The sequence below is a fragment of the Microcebus murinus genome, chromosome 2, assembly GCF_040939455.1.
Source record: "Microcebus murinus isolate Inina chromosome 2, M.murinus_Inina_mat1.0, whole genome shotgun sequence".
NCBI lineage: Eukaryota > Metazoa > Chordata > Mammalia > Primates > Cheirogaleidae > Microcebus > Microcebus murinus.
Genome location: NC_134105.1, coordinates 6,344,141 through 6,364,163, shown reverse-complemented (window position 1 = coordinate 6,364,163; position 20,023 = coordinate 6,344,141). Strand labels below are relative to the sequence as shown.

Below are 20,023 nucleotides of genomic sequence, written 5' to 3'. Positions count from 1 at the left end.
TCTTTTCAGCAGAGCCACCAGCCCCAGAGCCCAACATCTGCTCTGAGCTGGCAGGGTAAAGACAGGCTCCACCTCCCCACCTCTGCCCGGAGCAGCTCTGTGCTGTCATTCGCTCACAATGCCCATGGTTCCCTTTAATCCTCTCTGGAATTGCACGGAGACTGGTTATCTGGTAATCGAGATTGTTTCACAACCTGTCTCTCCTTGCATTGGGTTCCATTCATGTTCAGAGCCTATGGAATACCCAGTGTGACAAATGCCCTGTCGGTGGGCGGCGGGTGTCCTTGTATGTACACAAGTGCGCACACGTACACGTGGACGCTTTTTAAAAACACAGACAACTGTGATAAGTCAGACTTCAGACGGTTTCTGGATGTTCTTCCCTTGTTGAACTTGGACTGCAACCCCAGGATATGTCACCACTGCCTTGACCCTAGAGATTCCTGGAGCCTCTCTAAAGGACAGGCCTCTCACAACCAGGGGCAAGACAATCTGTCTCCCCATCCGGCCCTTCCTTAGCACCTGCTCAACGATCAGGCCCCCAGGGCTGCTGGATGAGAAGCTGTAATTGCAGAACCAATTCAATCTGGTTCAACTCTGTCAGAAAAAAATGTAACCAAATGTTGAATTGTTTTTGGTGAAAGCAGGTTGCAAGTCACATAACCTGAGCATGCCCAGATGAACCAGGTATGCCCTATTCAGGACCCCAGAGTGGGCCGGAACGAAAAGGTCAACCATGGGTGGAACCTAAGCACTGGGATCAAGGAACAGGGACTAAATTAGGAAGCCATGGGTGCTCTGTTTTGTTTCAGTAGGTATCGCCGCACTGCATCTTCCTGTCTGCCTCGTTGTGTTACTCTCTACCTATAAGACCTGCCCCAGACCCCAGCTTCGGGAGACAGATTTGAATGTGACCTCTTGTCTCCTTGCCAGTCAACTTGCAACAAAGCTTTTCTTTTCCTTTTTTTTTTGAGACAGAGTCTTACTCTGTTGCCCTGGCTAGAGTGCTGTGGTGTCAGCCTAGCTCACAGCAACCTGAAATTCCTGGGCTCAGGCGATCCTCCTGCTTCAGCCTCCCAAGTAGCTAGGACTACAGGCATGTGCTACCATGCCCGGCTAAAATTTTTTTCTATATATTTTTAGTTGGCCAATTAATTTCTTTCTACTTTTAGTAGAGACGGAGTCTCACTCTTGCTCAGGCTGGTTTTGAACTCCTGACCTTGAGCGATCCTCCTGCCTCGGCTTCCCAGAGTGCTAGGAGTACAGGTGTGAGCCACCGCGCCCAGCCTAAAGCTTTTCTTTTCTCAAAAGTGCCATAGTATTGGCTTCTGTGCCCATTGCTCAGCAACAGAGCTACCCTGACAATCTCTGGTCCCAAGGCCAGGACCCCACCTTTTCCATAGTCACCCCACTGGGATTCCTGTCTCAGCACAACCAAGCTTGGCTCTCCTAACAGAAAGGCTGTAAATGGGTCAGCCCTTGGTTTCCCCATGGAACCTGGTGCTGGTGCCAGAGCAGAGCCCCTTAGGGAACTGCCAAAGGCCCCCCGCAACCCCTGACACAGTGCCTTAGTCCATTCAGGCTGCCATAACAAAATACCATAAACTTATAAACAACAGAAATTTATTTCTCCCAGTTCTGGGGGCTGGGAAGTCCAAATCAAGGCAGATTTTGTATCTGGTGAAGGCTGACTTTCTGACACCTTCCTCTGACTAAATGACACCTTCCAGCTGTGTCCCCACTTGGTGGAAAGGGCAAGGCAACCTGTGGGGTCTCTTTTATAAGGACACTAATCTCATTCATGAGGACGCTCCTTTCATGACCTAATCGTCCCCCAAAGTCTCCACCTCCTAATACCATCACACTGGGGATTAGGTTTCAACACATGAATTTTGGGGACACGAACATTCAGACCATAGCATACAGTTTCACAACAAATAGTTGTTTCTTTTCTCTTCTAGCTCCCTTACTACCTTCTAAGCTGCGTGAGGGCAGAGACCTGGTGCTCTTCGTTTTCTGTTTTTAGTTTTTAACACAGTTCCTGGTACTTATTAGGTGCTCAACACATGTTTATTAAATGAATGCATGAATGTACCAGGCATTGTGCCAGGTATAGTGAAGAACATAGTCCCATCAGCTGTGGGTCCTCTGCCCTTTGGCAGGAAAGTTTGAGAAAGAGCCACATTCTAAAATATTCATCAACGGGAAGAAAAAGTGGACACACTTTTTAAAGTGTCAACTACATACCAGGCACTGTGCTAAGTATTCTCTGAGCACTCTTGAAACCTCAAAATACCCTAGAAGGCAAAAATACCATCATCCTCCTTTGCGGAGGAGGAACTGGAGGCTCACGGAGGTTATGTAACTTGTCTGAGTGCACCCAGGGGGTGAGCCATAGAGCCTGGACTTTCACCCAGTGCTGTCAGACTCCAAAGCCCAAGCTCTCTGCAATTCACCATGAGTGACAGAAGGAGTGCCTGTTGCCTATCTTTCCTCTGAGGTTCAGTTTCCTGAGGATAGGGACCAAGTGTCATTCACTGTTACACCTCCCAGGTGCCTGCAACGTATGCTTGCTAACCAGTTGTGACTGGTCTTGCAGCCACCTGCAGATGGCGCCAGAGGGAAGCAGAGGCCAGAAGACAGGTGTGGAAGATCTGATCAACGTCTGAATGATGGGGCATGAGAAATCAATCTCTTCTACCCTCATTCCCCCACAGCCCCTTGTGCCCCTATTATGACACTTGGGATGGCATCAGGATAATGTATGTCTGTGTGCTCTCTCCACCAGCTCACTGTGAGTCCTCAAAGGGCAGGGGTGTGCAAATTCATCTTGCTCCTGGGACAGAGCAGGCTCTCAGTCCAGGTCCTTGGCCAGGGGAAGTGTCAACTGGAAGATCCTTCCAGTTGGTAACAGTGGTGACCTATGACCCCCTCAGCACCTCCCCCAAATCTGGGCTCCACCTCACCTGGCATTCCCTTGACCTCCTGCAGCCCAGAGCCGAAGGACTCTTCTGATTGGCAGGAGTCCTGGGCACAGCACACCTGCGTCACAGGACGCCTTCCCTGGGCCATTGCGTTTCCCAAGGCCATTCATCTTAATTAAGTATCGGTAGCTTTAGATGATTAAACTCTCCACCATCCCCTCCTGTTCGTTTCTCCGCAAGGAGGTGTCAGGATTTTCGTTCTTCAGAAGGCTTTGACCTTGGCAGTGGTCAAATGCCCTTGGCATACCTGCCTCAACAATCCAGTTGCCTGGCTGTGCAGCCAGGAGGCTGACTCACTCTCTCAGGCAGCAATCACATGGCTTTCTCCACCCGGGGAATGGGGACAGCTGCCCACCAGCACCTTGGTTTCCCAGGGAACAATCCCCTCTCACAGCCACCTCTTCCTAGAAATATTTATCACCGCTTATCATCACCTCTTCCTGGAAGCCACTCCACCCAGCGGCCCCAACTCTACCCTCTGGGCTCTGTGGTTGTTGTCTGTTCTGTGGTTGACAAGTGTCAACCTCCTCTCCTAACATAAGCATGCTGAACTCAAACAGTGAGTCTTCTGTGTCCCGAACACTTCTATAACCATCAGCATCCTGAGGGGGGAGGGGCTCCCTCCACTCTCTCCCCAGGTGGCCAGCCACATTCTCAGGGGGCAGGTCACTGGCAGCTTCTAGGGGCTCCTGATGTGGGTGCTATGATCTGCTGAGGACTGCAGAAGAGAAAAACGAAGATGGGCAGATAGGGGACAGAGGCGTAAGAAATTTATGCTTAGGTTAAACACCTGAGAATGGGCCTTCCTTCCCAACATCGTGCATGAGTAGTAGCCACTCCCCATTACCTAGGGGTGGGCAGACTTCAACTCAAAACTTTGGCCCCACTAGCCAGAGCAGGTTAGAGAAGCAACCTTAACTATTATCCCTACAGAGCTGCCTCCTGGGGATTTTGGGGGACACAGGGCCAAGAGCCCAAGGGGACCTCACCTTGAAGACCCGAGTGCGGCAGACCAGTGCCAAGATGGAGCAGCACTGGGCGGGCCCTGGGCACCTCCTCTCCCTCCACCTGCTCATGTCAGGCTCTCTGCTTCCTGCCTTAGAGTGCCACCAGCCAGGGGATGGCCACTCCACTCTGATGGGAGCCACCTCCTGACACTGGCACATGGGACACCTCCATAGGCCTGCAGCTGGCCCAATCACTCACACACCGGGCAGCAACTCCAGGAGCCCCTGCCTAAGAGCCTGAGGGTAACCGTGAGGTCTTGTCGGTCTTTGATCCTTCTGAAGCCCCCTCTCAGGCACTCACCACTGGGTGAGCTTGTTTCCTCTTCCTCACCCTGAGGGCAGACCAAAGGACTGGGTCTCTGTGTGCAAGGCACTACAGACATACAGAGACTTGAGGGGCAGAACTTGCCCTGAAATAGACTAAGTTTTGAATCACTGTTCTATCGTTTACTTGCTGGGTGACCCTGACAAAATTTAATAATCTCCCTGCACCTCAGTTTCTTCTCTTATTGCAGTCTCACGACTGTGTCAAAAAAAAAAAAAGCTTCTTCTCTTATGAAAAGCAGATCTTAATACCCCATTTGTGGGGTTGTTAAGAACAATAAAAGAATGTATGTAAGTACCAGCACAGTGCCTGGCCCATAGTGAACATTCAACAAATGACAGTTTTATGACTGCTATTCACTCAGCCAGTCATCCAACACCTATTTGTTTAGAGGCTTCCACGGGTCAGGAATATGCACTGGATCGTAAAAGCTCTTAAGAGTTATTGCCACTGTTCCTTTCCACTCTCGGCTGATGTGATGCAGTGGTCCAAACTCTCACACCCACCTGTCGGTGAGCCCCTCCCCTGTAACTCAGCCATTCAACAGCCAGTGACTGAGCGCCTGCGCTGTCGCACCGCGCACTGTGCCAGTGCTGAGACAGGACGGTAAATAAAGCATGGTCCCTACACTCTAGTCCCACCACCTGCTGGGAAATTGATCATAAACATGTTGACAAATTAATAGATGCACAGCACGCACTGTGCCATTGTCTTCCCTGTGAAACCCATTTGTGACCCTAATGGGAGGTAATTAATTCTAAGCCAAACTGGGGCAGAGAGGAGCAAGGACATGGCTGGAGTGCAGGAGTGTGGACTTTGGAGTACCCCTTGCCTCTCGGCCATTAACATCACAATAGGACCCCAGACCAACTTCCTGTAACCCTGTAGCCCGACGGAGACCCTCACTGGTCCTCCCAGAGCCCTTGCACCTTCTGGGGGGGGGTCTGTGCCTTGCAATTACAGCCTTTCTCCCACCCCCGGACTCAGCCCTTGCCACCTCCTCAGGCAGGGACCCAACTTGGTTTATACCACCATTCGGCTTCGTGGCTTAGTCACTTGCTGTGGGAGGGCTGTCCCAATTTGAAGAAGGGCAAATCACAAATGTCAACTGGCTGAGACCCAAGTGCCAGGTTCTTGCCAGAGGCACTAGTTTTACACCAGCCTGCACAGTCTGGAGCCCGTAATGAAAGAGGCTGACAGTCCATTAGCAGCAGAGCGGTCCTCGGGGCTCGGAGGTAAGGAGCTGTCATCCTCCTCACTTCAAGGGCTTTCGAGGGTGAAATCAACTGTGCGTATCTATATTTATATACATAACCTTTTTTAAAAAGGAATATCAGTCACACCTGTGCCTCTTAAGGAGTGGATAGACAGACAATCTGATAGACAATCTGACATCAAGGAGAAGAGATGTCAACATGTTTCTTATACTCTGTTCTCCCAAGCCCTGGGTGCAGGTCTAAGACAATCTCATAATAACAGAACAATTATTAATATACTGCAGGATTGGGAGACCCTTAAAGGTCTTCTCATCCAAGCCCTCTCTGATGTGACTCTTTACTTCAATGTTCCGGGCAAGAAACCATCCTTTCGCTTGAATGCCTCTAGTCACTGGGAATTCACCCCCTACCAGGACATTTTGAACATCCCACTTGTTGACTCCTCTAATGGCTAGAAGGTTCTTCTTGATGTACGAAGAACCTTCTTAGGTTCTTGGCGCTGAAACTTGGCGCCACGTAACTTCTACCCATTGGTCCTAGTTTTACCCTTTGAACCCACATGCAAAAACAAAAAAAGGAAAAAAACAAAAGCCCAATCCCTCTTCCTGAGACAGCCCTCTCCTGAGTCCCCTTTGTATGCTGACAGTCTAATGTGCCCTCACCAACCTGCCAACTGAGTTCTGGATAAGATCCAGTGTGTTAATAACATCTTCGAAATGTGGTTCCCACACTAAGAAATGCAAAGTCTCTGCCTGCCACGGGTGTTACCAATGTGAAGACACAGACATGTGCACACACGTGCACACAGAAATAAAACTCCTCTAACTGTACTTCCATCCATCCCGCATTTCATAGCATATTGTCAAATACCTTGCTGAAATCCAAGTGTATGATATCCATGCATGTTCTTGATCTATCACTACATTGACTATCTAGAAGAAAAGAAGGAAAGAAGGTGTCCAGGACTGGCCCCAGCCCACCGTGTGTGGGATGACCAACACAGGGATGGGCAGGACTTCTGCCTTCCTTGTTCTGGACTCTGATCTCCTATTAATTCAACCTTGAATCCCATTAACTCTTGTGGAAGCTGGAGCTCACTACTGACTGCAACTGAGCTTCAGGCCAGGTCACAGGCTCAGGTGTTACTTTTAACACAGGAGTAACAGAAAAGTTAGTAAGACAACATAAGACGTATTCACGTTTCCCCACCTGGCTCCAGAAGCCAGCATTGAACTCCCAGAGGTCCCCTGGGTGGAATCTTGGGCAAAGGTCCTACAAAGGGTGGGGAAGAAGGGAAATGGTTTGCGTAGGGGAGGTGGACAGGGTAGATCAGGGGGAGCATGGTAGTAGCCTAAGACTGGGTAGAAATGGGAATGGGGTGACAGGGACCAGTGCCCAAAGGCCCGCAGTACTTGTCAGCAGGAAGGAGTATTCTGAACCTTTCTAGAGGAACAGTGTCCAAGACAAGGGTAAATTCCACAGCCAAATGCCAGCATCAAGTAGCAGAGAGGTGACCTCACAGATAGTAGGCAAAAGGAGCAAGGGTCCAGCCCAAATCCCTGGCTTCTGGCCCCACAGAGACCCAGGAGTCCTGGGTGATCAAACAGATGGAAAGGGGCTCAAGAGGTGACTGGGGCTGAATTTCTAACCGCTAGCTTGGGGAACAGAATAAACTGACTCAAAGAAATAAAGGCATGTGATTCAAGAGTCACTGATAAAATTTCTACCCGCCACATCTCCCTGGCTATGAAGCTGCAGATCTCCCCCTTCCTGATGTTTATGCTGTTGATTTTTGGGACCCCAGTATATTGCTTTGTATTTATTCATGCTAAATTTTTCTTTTGACCCATCAAAGCAGGCTTTTGATCTATGAGGATCCTAATTGTCAGTCATTTTGTAAGCTTTTCCTCCAAGGTTCATGAAACCTGCAATTTTGGCTGCCTCATTGGAGTCATTAGTAACAGGTGATGAATCCAGCCAGGCAAAGGGCAGAGGGAGGGCTTGCACGTGCTGCTGAAGGCTTCCTTCCAGCCGACACTGACATGCTGATCAGTCAGCTCTCTCCTGCCACTTATTCAGTCTCAGGAATTCATCTAACTACACTGTTATCCATCCCACATATCTCTGCCTTCTGCATAGGATATATTGGCAAATGCCTAGCTGAAACTCAAACGTGCTCAATCTACTACATGTTCTCTGTCTGTATCAGCAGTGACCCTATCAAGAAAAGGAAAAATGAAATGAGGTTAATCTAGCTCGGCTGCTGACTGGCTCTTGGCAAATCTGTACTAGCTCAAAGTGGTCCCTACTGCCTTTTGTAAGGACCCATCAAATCTGGTCAAACCCTATCCAAATTCATCACCAAAGATCAAGTGCCCTTCCCCGATCCTGAATGTCCACTGTCCCCACTCTGGTCCCCCTGAGATTGACGAGTCCAAGTTCACACTCAGACAATAAGAGAAATAGGAGGGAAGCAAAGAAAAATAGGCAGACCATGAATGAACATTTTCTTTCTTTTTTTTAATTAAGTCTAAAGAAAACCTTCATAGAAACATAATAGGGACAAAATACAAATTATAACGACCTGCATATAAAAGCTGGCACCAAATTTGGCCTTTTGGAACATTTATATATAAAAATACGCATTAAAATCTGCACCGGGGCACAGTGCAGCGGCTGACAACCGCCATGGGAGCAGCCACAAAGGCGGGTCTGGTCCATGGACGCAGGGAGCCCTTGGTCCTCCAGCTTCAGGGGTGAGCCCTAAGTGACAATGGCCCGCTCCAAGGAGAGGTCAGAAGAGTTTTTCTGAAGGCAAAACCCTGTGAGCACCAAAATGGCACAAGCCTGGCGTGAAACAAAAATGGTGCTGGGAAGAAGGGTGGGAGAGAAAGGTCATCTTTCATTCCCTTCTTCCTGGGCTCTTCCAGGATTCTGGCTCTCTGGTAGACGAACCACCTTGAATTTTAGAGGAACTTTTGCAATTTCCAAATAAGCTGCCCAATTCTAACTCAAGGAGCCAAATCATAATTAGCTTGATCTGAAGGATTAAGAACCAGTTATCATGTCATTTTCTGCAGGTCAAGACCTTGAAACACCTACCAGAATTGGCTATAATAAAATAACAATGATGACAGTTTCAATCTCTTTCAGTCTTAGACCAAATGTAGCTGAGCAATTCTAGCCCAGAAATTACACTTAGAGGCAATGCAATGAAAAGCAGCTATGATCAACACTGGAATCCCTCCCTCTGAGTGTGACTTCACTGAAGCCCTCAACTATCCGTCCACAAGGCAACGGACACCTGGAGAGAGGCGGAGACCTGGGGAGAGGCAGGGTCAGTAATGCATGTCTGCCTCCAAGGATAAAGATGCAGTTCCTTCACTGGCAGGACCTGTCACTCGCTGAACAGGGCTCAGGACTGTTGTCCATTGGCTCGTACATTCATCGGGTCCCTGCTCAGCCCATCCTGTGGCTCAGCAGGGAGGGGCAACTGTTTCAAACTCAGGTGCTAAGCTGTTGCCCCAATAGTCTGGCTCCACAAATGGGAAACACACAAATGGGAACACAATAGAGATGGAGGGTGGGCGTGGGGGAGAGGCAATGGTGGGGAGGGAGCCCAGTGGCTTGGAGTATCCCACAAGGACGGCAGTGCCTCTACAATTTCAGGCTCCTGGTAGTTACTGAAAGGGCTGGGAGTCCTTCTTGTCATTCTAGTGGATTCCACAAAGGGAAAACAGCCACCCTATTAATTTTTATCCAAAAGCAGACTGATTTTCTCAGCTGTCTCCAGGTGGTTTTTTTTCCTCCCAGTCCCTGGTTTGACTGTCTTGCTGCAGGATGATTGGACACTTTCCCTCAACTGCTGCACGAAGTCAAGGGAGAGATGAAAGACAAAAAAGTCTGAATCACAATTTAGGCAAAAGCCAGGAGCCACAAGGCTGTTAATGAGGGACTTTCTCAGGCAGCATGTCTCGGGACGCCAGCACTGAGAGCAAGAGACAGGTGCCGCCCGTGTTAATGGGCTTGGCATCAATCATCACCATGTCCTACGACACTCTGCCTAGTTACTACGGCTCTCTCAGGATAGCAGCCAGACCTGGCAGATCCTTCACAAAGTCTTAAGACATTTTGTGCCGAACAAGGAGGAACACAGTCCATTCCATTGTAAAGTGACTTGACAACACCCTCTAGTGGAAATTATAAATAAAACAGAACCATGTGTCCAAGTCACCTTCTGATACCAGAGTGGTTTCAAAGTTCCCCATAAAAATGGAAAGACAAAAACAACAGATTATCTTTAAGAACATAATAATAACTAAAAAAAATGTAGGAGTTCACACCCATGCTTAGTACCCTCACTGCCAAGTCACACTGCCTTCTCGGAGGCTCTGACTTCATCCTATTCCAAGAAAGGGAGACATGTTGTGGGGGAGCTACTGGTCCCCTTAAAGTTTGGGCAGACTGCCCACGGGTGCCAGAACGATGCCAAAGACGTAGAAAAGTCCCAGCAGGAGGTTGAGCTTGGCAGTCCTCTGGGGCAGTTTGTTGAAAGCCTGGCTTCGGAACTGTCTCTCGAGGGAAAAAGCCATGGGGATGGTGAGCAGGGGCAGGGCCAGGCTGATGCTGCAGTGCACGGCCAGGATGCTGAAGACCAGGTAGGGCAGGAAGAGCAGCGTGTTGTAGAGAATGTAGGAGAAGGTGGGGCCGATGAGGATGGCGAGTGTGACGATGCCGGCCTCCCGGTCGGACTCCATGTCCCTGGTGTTGTTGGAATGGAGAATGGCCTCGGTGCTAAGGGCAAGGGGGATGGCATAGACCAGTGGAAAGATGGCCAGGGACCCCACCTGGACGGCATAGGCGAACATCACAGCCAGTGGGCCAAAAGTGATGAGGATGATGAGGTCTCCCAGAGCCACATACTTGAATCCAATTCCTGCGGCCAGAAAACCCAGAGAGTTGGTGTGAGATCAGGGCTGGAAATTTAGGGACTGTTCACCAGTCAAGAGGCAGGACACCTCCGCTGGGAACGGTGAATCCTTAGACTGTGAGGGTAGGCACTCATTCCATTCCTTTCCCTGCTAGAGCAAAATCTCATTTCTTCTGCAATGACACAGATGCAGAAAGGATGCCCAGTTAGGTTTCGAAGCCTCTCTTCTCAGGTTCATACCCACGTTTCCCTCCCTACTTTCCCCCAACAGAGAGCACTGGGCTCCCACTACATACGTAGTTCAATGGAAGAGACTGCGAGGGATCTAAAGGTCTTACAATCGAGTTCTTTGCTTTTTTCACCCTTCACCAAATCCTGCGAGACTCTGTGAGACAAGTCCCTCACAGAATAGCCACCCCAGCCCACTACTTTTCCACCTCCTTCCCCCACAATCTCTGGAGACATTTTCTGGTTTTGAAAACCCCAGTGAATCACACTGCAAAATTCCACATAAAGAAACTTTCACCCTGCAATGAGCAAAATGGGCAGGACAGCCGAGGCATATCGCTGTTTCCCTTCCCTGGCTCCCATGTTAAAACAAAACCATCCCTAATTCCCACTCTGTCCTGCTAATCTACTTCAAAGCCTGTCTAACCATTTTTTTTTTCAAACCTGCCTATTCTCTCCATCCCATTTCATTCTAATTTTCAAATCCAAATCACAGTCATCTTATGCCTAGAAAATTGTAACACTCTCCAAATTGGTCCCTTGGCTTCCAATCTTATAACAACCTCCCTTCCCCATCCCTAATCTCCACACGCAATTGGAGCAAGCCTTTAGAAATACCACTCTAACCACTCTCCTTTCCCCAGCACGCACCTTAAGCTTTATCAACAACTGCCCTGAGCATGAAAGTCCTGGATCTTTAACCTGGCTCACCTCTAGCCCTGACTGTCTCTCCTGCCTCCCCTCCCGTCCCGTCCCCTCCACCCAGACTTCTTTCAGTCCCTCGGGGCTTTCAGACAACCCCTCTCTTTGCCTGGCTTAGGCCTTTTCACCCTTTAGGACTTTAAAGACTATTCCTCAAGACAGCCTCCCCTCACCCCCTAAACCACATTTGGTACCCCTGCCCCATGGCAACCTGACTACCTTTTGTAAAGTTCTTTAACATGCTTCTAATTACATAATCTCTGCTTTTCCCACCAAACTATAAGTCCCATGAGGGCCCAGCCTTGTGTCTGGCTGGGTCACAGCTCACTCCCCAATGCTTGGTGCAAGGGCTGAACTGAACACAGAGCTACAGTAACAAGCACCTGGAATTTAGGACCAAAGTCATCTCCCACTCATACTGAAACAGGTAAAGCAGGTGAGAAGTGCCCACTGAAGGAGGTGACAGAACCAGACCTTGTCTCAAAAAATAAAATAAAATAAAATAAAATAATGGGAGCCAAGGAACAAGATTCACACACATATTGCTACAGAAGCTTAGGAAACTCTAGATCTAACCAAGCTACAAGGTATGGCCTCAGGATCAGAAAATAAAGAAAGCTCTTGGGTGATCAGGTACATTTTAAGCAGTTTAAAATGAATAAGTGACCATGATCTGCAGAGGATTTAAAACCATGAGAGCCCGGCAAAGTGGCTTACACCTGTCATCATAGCACTTTGGGAGGCTGAGGTAGGAGGATCACCTAGGCCAGGGGTTCAAGACCAGCTGGGGCAACATAGTGCAACCCAGTCTCTACAAAGAAATAGAAAAATTAACCAGGCATGGTGGTGTGCACCTGTAGTTCCAGCTACTCGTGAGGCTGAGGCAAGAGGATCACTCGAACCCAGGAGTTCGAGGCTGCAGTGAGCTACCATCAGGCCATTGCACTCTAGCCTGGGTGAAGGAAGCCAGATCCTGTCTCAAAAAAATAGAATAAAATAAAACAGGAGCCAAACAACAAGATTCAGCCCAAGGTTACCTTCCCATTAGCAGTTGGGGCTCATTGGCTTTAGAACAAAGCACGCCCAAGGAAGGCATCACAGGTAAGCCCCTGACACTCCCCAACATCCAGCAAGCCAATTCCGTATCCCCCTAGCCATGTCTGAGGACATGCCCCTGGTAGGAAGTTTCCACAAGCAGAAAACACCAGCTCTAGTTCTGAATTAGTGAAGTGATGTCTCTTGCAACATCTCACACATTCAGGGGACTACCCCTGCCTGAAGAGGCTGGGCAGGAGCACTCCCAGCACAGATCTCGCAAGCGTCTCCACAGCTGCCCACTCTCCTGCTTATGTTCTCAGCTCGCAACTGCCTTCAGGGCTCTGGCTGCGGAAGAAAATGCAACAGTCCTACAGCCTTGAACTTTGGCTGGATTCTCCACAAACACCTCCTCAGATCACTGGGCAAAAAGTGACCTGAGCAAAGTTGAACAGAGACCTGTGTCCTCACCTTAAATAGGTCCTACACAAAAACCAAGCATAAACCCACTCTTGGGATGAAAGAGGTCTGGTAACCTTCCTGAGGTTATCTGACACAAGAAAACGACAGAGCCCTTGAGGAGAAAGCCCTGTTTCCTCAGTGTCCGAAATACGGCCCAAGGCTCGTGTGCTCCACCAGATTCAGAGATGGAGCCCACCTGGGAGTTTCCTTTTAGGCATCCCACCCCTCCCAACACCATTTTCTGAATGAGCCTGCACAGCACAGTGACATACTGGGCCAGTTCTCCACATAGCAGCCAGAATTAATTTGTTAAAACATAAATCAAAAAGTTGGCAAGGGTGCAGAGCAACTGGAACTGTCACATATTGAGGGTAGGAATGTAAAATAGTGCAACCACTTCAGAAAACAGTTGGCAGTTTCTCATAAAATTAAATATCACCTACCCTATGATCCAGCAATTCCATTCCTAGGCATTTACCCAAGAGAAATGAAAACACAAAAATACTTGAACATCAATGTTCAGTCATAATAGCCAAAATATGGAAACAATCCAAATGACCCTGAACAGGAGAATGGATAAACAAATTATGGTATATTCATACAATGGAATGCTGCCCAGCAATACAAAGGAACTACTGCTACACATAACATGAAAAATTTCAAAAACATCATGTTGAACAGAAGAAGCTAGACATATGAACTCTTAACGAGTTCATACTGAAATAAACAAAGATACACGCACACATAACTAGTTCATACTGAATAATTCCAGATCAGGCAAAACTAATCTATGTGAAGGAAATCAGAACAGAAGTTGTTCTGGGTATGTCAGGGAGAATGGGACAAGACAGGCAAGAAGTACAAAGAAGCTTTCGGGCTGATGGTAATGTTTGTTCTTCATCATGATAGGCGTGGGTTACGCAGCTGTAGGCATTTGTCAAAATTCATCAAACTGCAACACTAAAGATCTGTGCATTCCACTGTATGTCAATTATATGTCAAAGTCAACATTAAAAAACCTAAACCAGATTATGTCATTACTCTGCTCAGTATCTTCTTCAATGTCTTCTTGTTTTTCATTTAATGAATATTTATTAAGTACTACTACATGCCGGGGCCAGGTGCGGTGGCTCACGCCTGTAATCCCAGCACTTTGGAAGGCCAAGGAGGGAAGATCGCTTGAGGCCAGGAGTTCAAGACCAGTCTGGGCAACACAGCAAGACCCCAACTCTACAAAAAATTTTAAAAACAACAAGCTGCGCATGGTGGCATGTGCCTACAGTCCCAGCTACTCGGGAGGCTGAGGCAGGAGGATCAGTTAAGCCCCAGAGTTGGAGGCTGCAATGAACTATGACTGTGCCACTGTACTCCAGCCTGGGTAACAGAGTGAGACCCTGCCTCAAAAAAAAAAAAAAGACCAGTAGAATCTAGCCCCCACCTACTTCTCCAACTGTATCTCATTCTCCCTCTAGATCACACTGGCCTTTTGGTAGATCCTAGAGGATGCCAAGCTCTCTCCCACACAGGACATTTGCACTTGCTAGTCTTTCAGCCCTGAAGGAGTTGATATCCCCATCAGATTCCAATTCTGCCCCATAGCTGGCTCCTTATCCTTCCTTCAAGTTTTAGTTTAAATGTCACCTTCACAGAGAGGCCCTCTTCCCTTCACCTGCACCACCTTAAACATGTTCTATTACAGCACCCCATTGAGTTCCTTTATTGAACTTTTCACAATTGGCTGCCAGAACACCACAGCTTCTTGGTTCTCCTCTTATTCCTCTGGATGCTCACTCGCAGTCCCCTCTATCTGCTTCTTCTCTTCTCTTCCACCTGCTAATTTTGGAGTGTGCTCCAGGGCTCAGTCCTGGTCCTCCTTACTTTTCTACCAATACTTCCTACTCTGATGATCTCACCCAGATCTCAACTTTATCTACATGTCAATGACTCCAAATATCCATATCTCTAGCCCAGACTTCTTCCCTGAACTTGGATATATATATATCCAAGTTTAACATCTCTGCTTGGAGATCTAATAGACATCAAGCTTTTCAAAGTTAATCTCCTGATTTCCTCACTCCCCAAAAACATTCTAACCTTAGCTTCTCCATCTTACAGCTACTCAGGTCAAAATTGAGTTTGACCTGAGCTTAATTCCTGTTACTCTCTACTTCACATCCAGTTCACTCCCTGGATCCAAGCCACAGATTATGCCTGGATTATGCAGAAGCCTCCTAATGTTCTTCCTGCCTCTACCCTTGCCCACTTTCCCATTCTCATTCCCTTTTCCATTCTCAATACCTTAGCCTGCAATCGCTCCATTTCCATGGCCTACAAGGCCTGTATAATTTGTGATAATTTGTGCTTTGCCTCCCTACTCTCCCCACATGCACTTCTCACTTACCTCCCTTTACTCTCTCCCTCATTCACACACTGGACTCCTTACTGTTCCTTAAGCTCTTCAGGCATACTACTGCCTGAAGGCCTTTGGCACTGCTATTCCCTTTTCCTAAAACACTCTTCACCCAGATATCTGCTTGGTCAACCTCCTCATTGCTCACTGCCTTCAATCTAGTTCAAGTGTTACTGTTTTGATGAAGCCTATCCTAATCAAACTACTTAAAATAGTAATCTGTGTCCTCCTTCGTTCTACTTTTTTTTCTCCCTTAGCATTTATCATTTTTCATATACTATAACCTAGGTGACCAACTTAACCTGCCTTACCAGGAACTTTCCCAGTTTTAACACCAAAAATTCCACATCCCGGGAACTGCTTTGGTCTTGAGCAAACCAAGACATTGGTCATCCTACCTATATATAATTCTGTATGTTTACTTTCTGTCTCTTATCACGATGATATATAATAAGTTTCACAAAGGCAAGGATCTGTTATTGCTGTGTTCATACAGAAGAGTGTTTGATACATAATAGGTGCTCAGTAAATAGGGCTTAACCACTTGCCCTTAATCAGCCTCATGCAAGAAGTCACCCAGCAAACTACCTGGATATAATCAGCTGCATAGTTTTGAGCTCTTCAAATTTAATTTCTCTAATACTTGAAACTGTGGCATTACAAGGTATGATTAACAAAAGGAAATTAGATACAAAAAATGTCCACATATATATTTGAATCATGCCCAACATCTGTGAATTAAGCCAGGATCTTCTCAACTCAATGTTTTAAAAAAATCCAGGCTGGGCCTGGTGGCTCAATCCTAGTACTCTGGGAGACCGAGACGGGTGGATCGCTCAAGGTCAGGAGTTCAAAACCAGCCTGAGCAAGAGTGAGACCCTGTCTCTACTAAAAATAGAAAGAAATTAATTGGCCAACTAAATACATATATAAAAAATTAGCCGGGCATGGTGGCACATGCCTGTAGTCCCAGCTACTCAGGAGGCTGAGGCAGACGGATGGCTTGAGCCCAGGAGTTTGAGGTTGCTGTGAGCGAGGCTGACGCCACAGCACTCTAGCCTGGGCAACAGAGTGAGACTCTGTCTCAAAATAAACAAACAAATAAATAATCCACATGACCCACACAATGATTTCAGGTAAACTGACCTAATTTAGAAAATAACTCTTGACACACCTATAATTCCTATAAAAACCAGCAGTTTCCAGTACATGGGACTAAGACCTGCAGCACAGAAAACAGGCCAATTCTTACCTCCTGTGTAGAGAAAGGAGCCAGACAGGCCTCCAAAGTAGATGAGAGCCAAGTGCTCTAGCTTCAGAGGGGACAGGGAGTAGAGGCAAGCGGCACAGACACAGCCTAAGGTATAGAGGAAGACTCCAAATCGGACAACATCCTGTGGTTCCAGGATTCGGTCTACCAGGGTTCTGTCATCACTCTTTTTGTGGTCAATGCCCTTGGAAAAGTCATAGTAAGTGTTGACCAAATTGCCGGCCCCATGCACAGCCAGGACAGCCACGGCACAACCCACCAACAGCCTGGGATCCAGGACGCCCTGAAATTTGTATGCAAGGGCACTGCCCAGGGCCACGGGGGTGAGTGAGGCACTGAAGCTCCAGGGCCTCAAGGCCAGCACGTAGGAGGCGCACTTCTGCCTCCAGGAGCGCTGGGGTAGCCTGTCCTGCTCCGGACAGTCGTTCCCCAGCGGGTCCCTCTCCCCGACCTTGACAGTCTCTCCCGACAGGATGTTAATCTTCTCCCCCAGAGCCTGCGAGGCCGCCATGGATTCTGCACGTGGCTGAAGTTAACTCTTAAGTGAGTCACGCACTGTGACCGCCCGGAGGAAGGGAGGGACGGGACTGGGCGGGGCGGCGGGCCTGACCTTCCTTCGGCTCCGCCTGGGGGCAGGCCTGGGGAAGCAGCGGGATCTGGGTGCAGCAGCAAGCGGGCCTTGCACCCCACCAGGCCCGGCGGCGCCGCCCCGACCACCCGTCACCTGGGCAAAGCCTGTCTCCGGCCCCAGCCCCGCGCTAGAGCCCAGGGCCGAGCGGCAGCCGCCTCCCCCAAGCCGCCGGAGCCGCCATCTTGTGCGCCGGCCTCTGGAGGCCGGCCCGGAAACACCCGGCGGCAGCGCCGGCCGGGCCCGACCGAGCAGGGCCGGAGGGCGGGGCGGGGCTGGCGCGGGGCGGGGCCAGGCGAGTGAAAGTGCCCAATAAGTCGTAAAGCGACACGCCTTCGGGTCGTTCTAGTAATGCGAAGTGAAGGTGTCTCCAACGAGACTGGAAGTAGCGGTGGGGCGGGGCCAGGGCGAGGGGCGGGGCCACGGGCGGGCGGGCCCGGGAGCCGGGGCGGGGCGGCGACCCCTCGGCCCAGCCCTTCTCCGGCTGGGGACCCCGCCCCGCAGCTGCTGCTTCACCTTTCAGCACAAGCTTCCCGTGCCGGCCAAATCCAAGTGTCATACAGTGCCAAATCAGACGATATATCAGCAGATGTATTAAAGTCCTGGCTCTATCACATGTGCCATATACTGTTTTAGGTACTCTACATGTACTATTAGCGTTTAACCCCCAGAACGCTGCCTACCAACACAGGTACTATAATCTTTCCCGTTTTACAGATAAGGAAATATGTACAGAAGTGTTGGAACCAAGTTTCAGATTCAGTTAGTTTGACTCCAAGGTGCTTTTAACAATGTCCACCAAAATCCCTGATACACTGTAAGTACTCAATAAATATTAGTTATTATTTTAACATAATGAATCAGAAAGCTCTTTGTAAACAGAAAAGAAACCTGCAAATGCACTAATTACTGTTTCTATATAACCATCTTTTATTATTAATTAGAAGAAACCCAGGGCTTTGTCACCCTTAAGGTGGCAAAAATCTCAATTCAACAACATTCATCAAAACTTTCTGACCCAGCCGGGCGCGGTGGCTCACGCCTGTAATCCTAGCACTCTGGGAGGCTGAGGCGGGCGGATTGCTCGAGGTCAGGAGTTCGAAACCAGCCTGAGCAAGAGCGAGACCCCGTCTCTACTATAAATAGAAAGAAATTAATTGGCCAACTAATATATATATAAAAAAATTAGCCGGGCATGGTGGCGCATGCCTGTAGTCCCAGCTACTCGAGAGGCTGAGGCAGCAGGATTGCTTGAGCCCAGGAGTTTGAGGTTGCTGTGAGCTAGGCTGACGCCATGGCACTCACTCTAGCCTGGGCAACAAGCAAGACTCTGTCTCAAAAAAAAAAAAAAAAAAAAAACTTTCTGACCCTATAATGCTCATTCCGGAAATTTATCTTGGTATAGCTGCCAGGGAATGAAATGATATGCATATAAAGGCATTCACTGCAGCATTTGAAATAGCAAAAATCTGGAAACAACACAAGTGTCCATCTACAGAGGACTAGGAAAATAAATTATGGTACAACCATGTGATGATAGAATACGAGGCACTATAACAACAACAACAATGAAAAAACAAGGAAGCTTTCCGTATACTAAGATGAGAAGATCTCCGAAATACACTAAAATTTTAAAAATGCAGAACAGTGTATATAGTGTAACAAGGGGAAAATAAGAATATATTTTTATGTATTTGCTTGTATTTGCATACAGAAAAACCAGGGATACATAAAAAACTAAGAAAATAAGCAGTCAAGGGGACAAGGGTAGAGGAAGACTTTTCATGATAAATATAATTCATTTATTTTGAGATTTGAAAAGTGAATATATTACATATTAGAAAATTTTTAATGAAAAAATGTAGATGTTAAACACAGGTGGAAAATGTGACATTTATAAGAACAGTTATTTCTCAGAGATGCAATGAGGAGAGTTTAAACTTAAAATAGTAATCATGACTATTTAAAAAAAAAACTGCCAAAGCGTTTTGTTAGCTACAGAATATTCTCACCAAACCTCTTTAATTTGGCAGTTTAGGCCTTCTGGACATTTTCATTTCTTCAACAAACATTTCTTTTTATTACACTAGAAATTGATGGTAATGTATAAAGAAAAAAAAAGTGTGTTGTTCCCAAATACCTATATATATATATATATATATATATATATATATATATTTTTTTTTTTTTTTCCCCCTGAGACAAGAGTTCACTCGGTGGCTGTGGGTAGAGTGCAGTGACGTCATCACAGCTCACTGCAACTTCAAATTCCTGGGCTCAAGCAATCTTATTGCCTCAGCCTCCCCAGTAGCTGGGACTACAGACGGCTTCACGAAATTCGGCCAATTTTTCTATTTTTAGTGGAGTCGGGATCTCTTGCTCAGGCTGGTTTCAAACTCCTGAGCTCAAGCGATCCTACCACCTTGGCCTCCCAGAGTGCTAGGATTACAGGCGTGAGCCACCGTGGGGCCACATTATTATTAGTGGCTACATACATTTTTCTTAATGTGACTGCATCATATTTTTGAAACTCCTATTGTGAGATACTTAGGAATTTTTAACGTTTATAAACAGCACTGTGATAAAAAATAAAGATGTAGTCAAATTCCACTTTTGCTATTGATTTTTTGAGAAAGGATTTTTGAAAAATGATGTTGCTTTGAAATTTTTTATTTTCGAGTACCTCTTTCAGTGAAAACTTGGCTATGGTGTCTCGGGAATTAGCTTGTGAGCTAGATAATTTTGGGAAAGTGAGAAAATCTAACTGAAACCATTTTCAAATGCCTATTAAATTTAACAAAAGAGAAATCGCGGATCCATATGTA

At 47.5% G+C, this 20,023-nt stretch overlaps 1 protein-coding gene across 1 annotated transcript; it reads right to left on the bottom strand.

Moving 5' to 3' along the window:
* Nucleotides 1-356: 356 nt before the first annotated feature.
* UBIAD1 (UbiA prenyltransferase domain containing 1) lies at nt 357-17,416 on the bottom strand. The gene is made up of 2 exons (XM_012791399.3): nt 16,553-17,416; nt 357-10,469 (listed from the first exon to the last, which is right to left on the bottom strand). The coding sequence occupies exons 1-2, from the start codon at nt 17,079-17,081 to the stop codon at nt 9,982-9,984; spliced, it is 1,017 nt and encodes a 338-aa protein (XP_012646853.2). The 5' UTR covers nt 17,082-17,416; the 3' UTR covers nt 357-9,981.
* Nucleotides 17,417-20,023: the final 2,607 nt, after the last annotated feature.

What these genes read in the sequence shown, in the direction of transcription:
- UBIAD1 (XM_012791399.3), bottom strand. Translation starts at nt 17,081, where the DNA reads ATGGCGGCCTCGCAGGCTCTGGGGGAGAAGATTAACATCCTGTCGGGA. An exon ending in CTCCTTTCTCTACACAGGAG is followed by an intron (nt 10,470 to 16,552) that starts GTAAGAATTGGC and finishes TTCTGGCCGCAG; the next exon opens with GAATTGGATTCAAGTATGTG.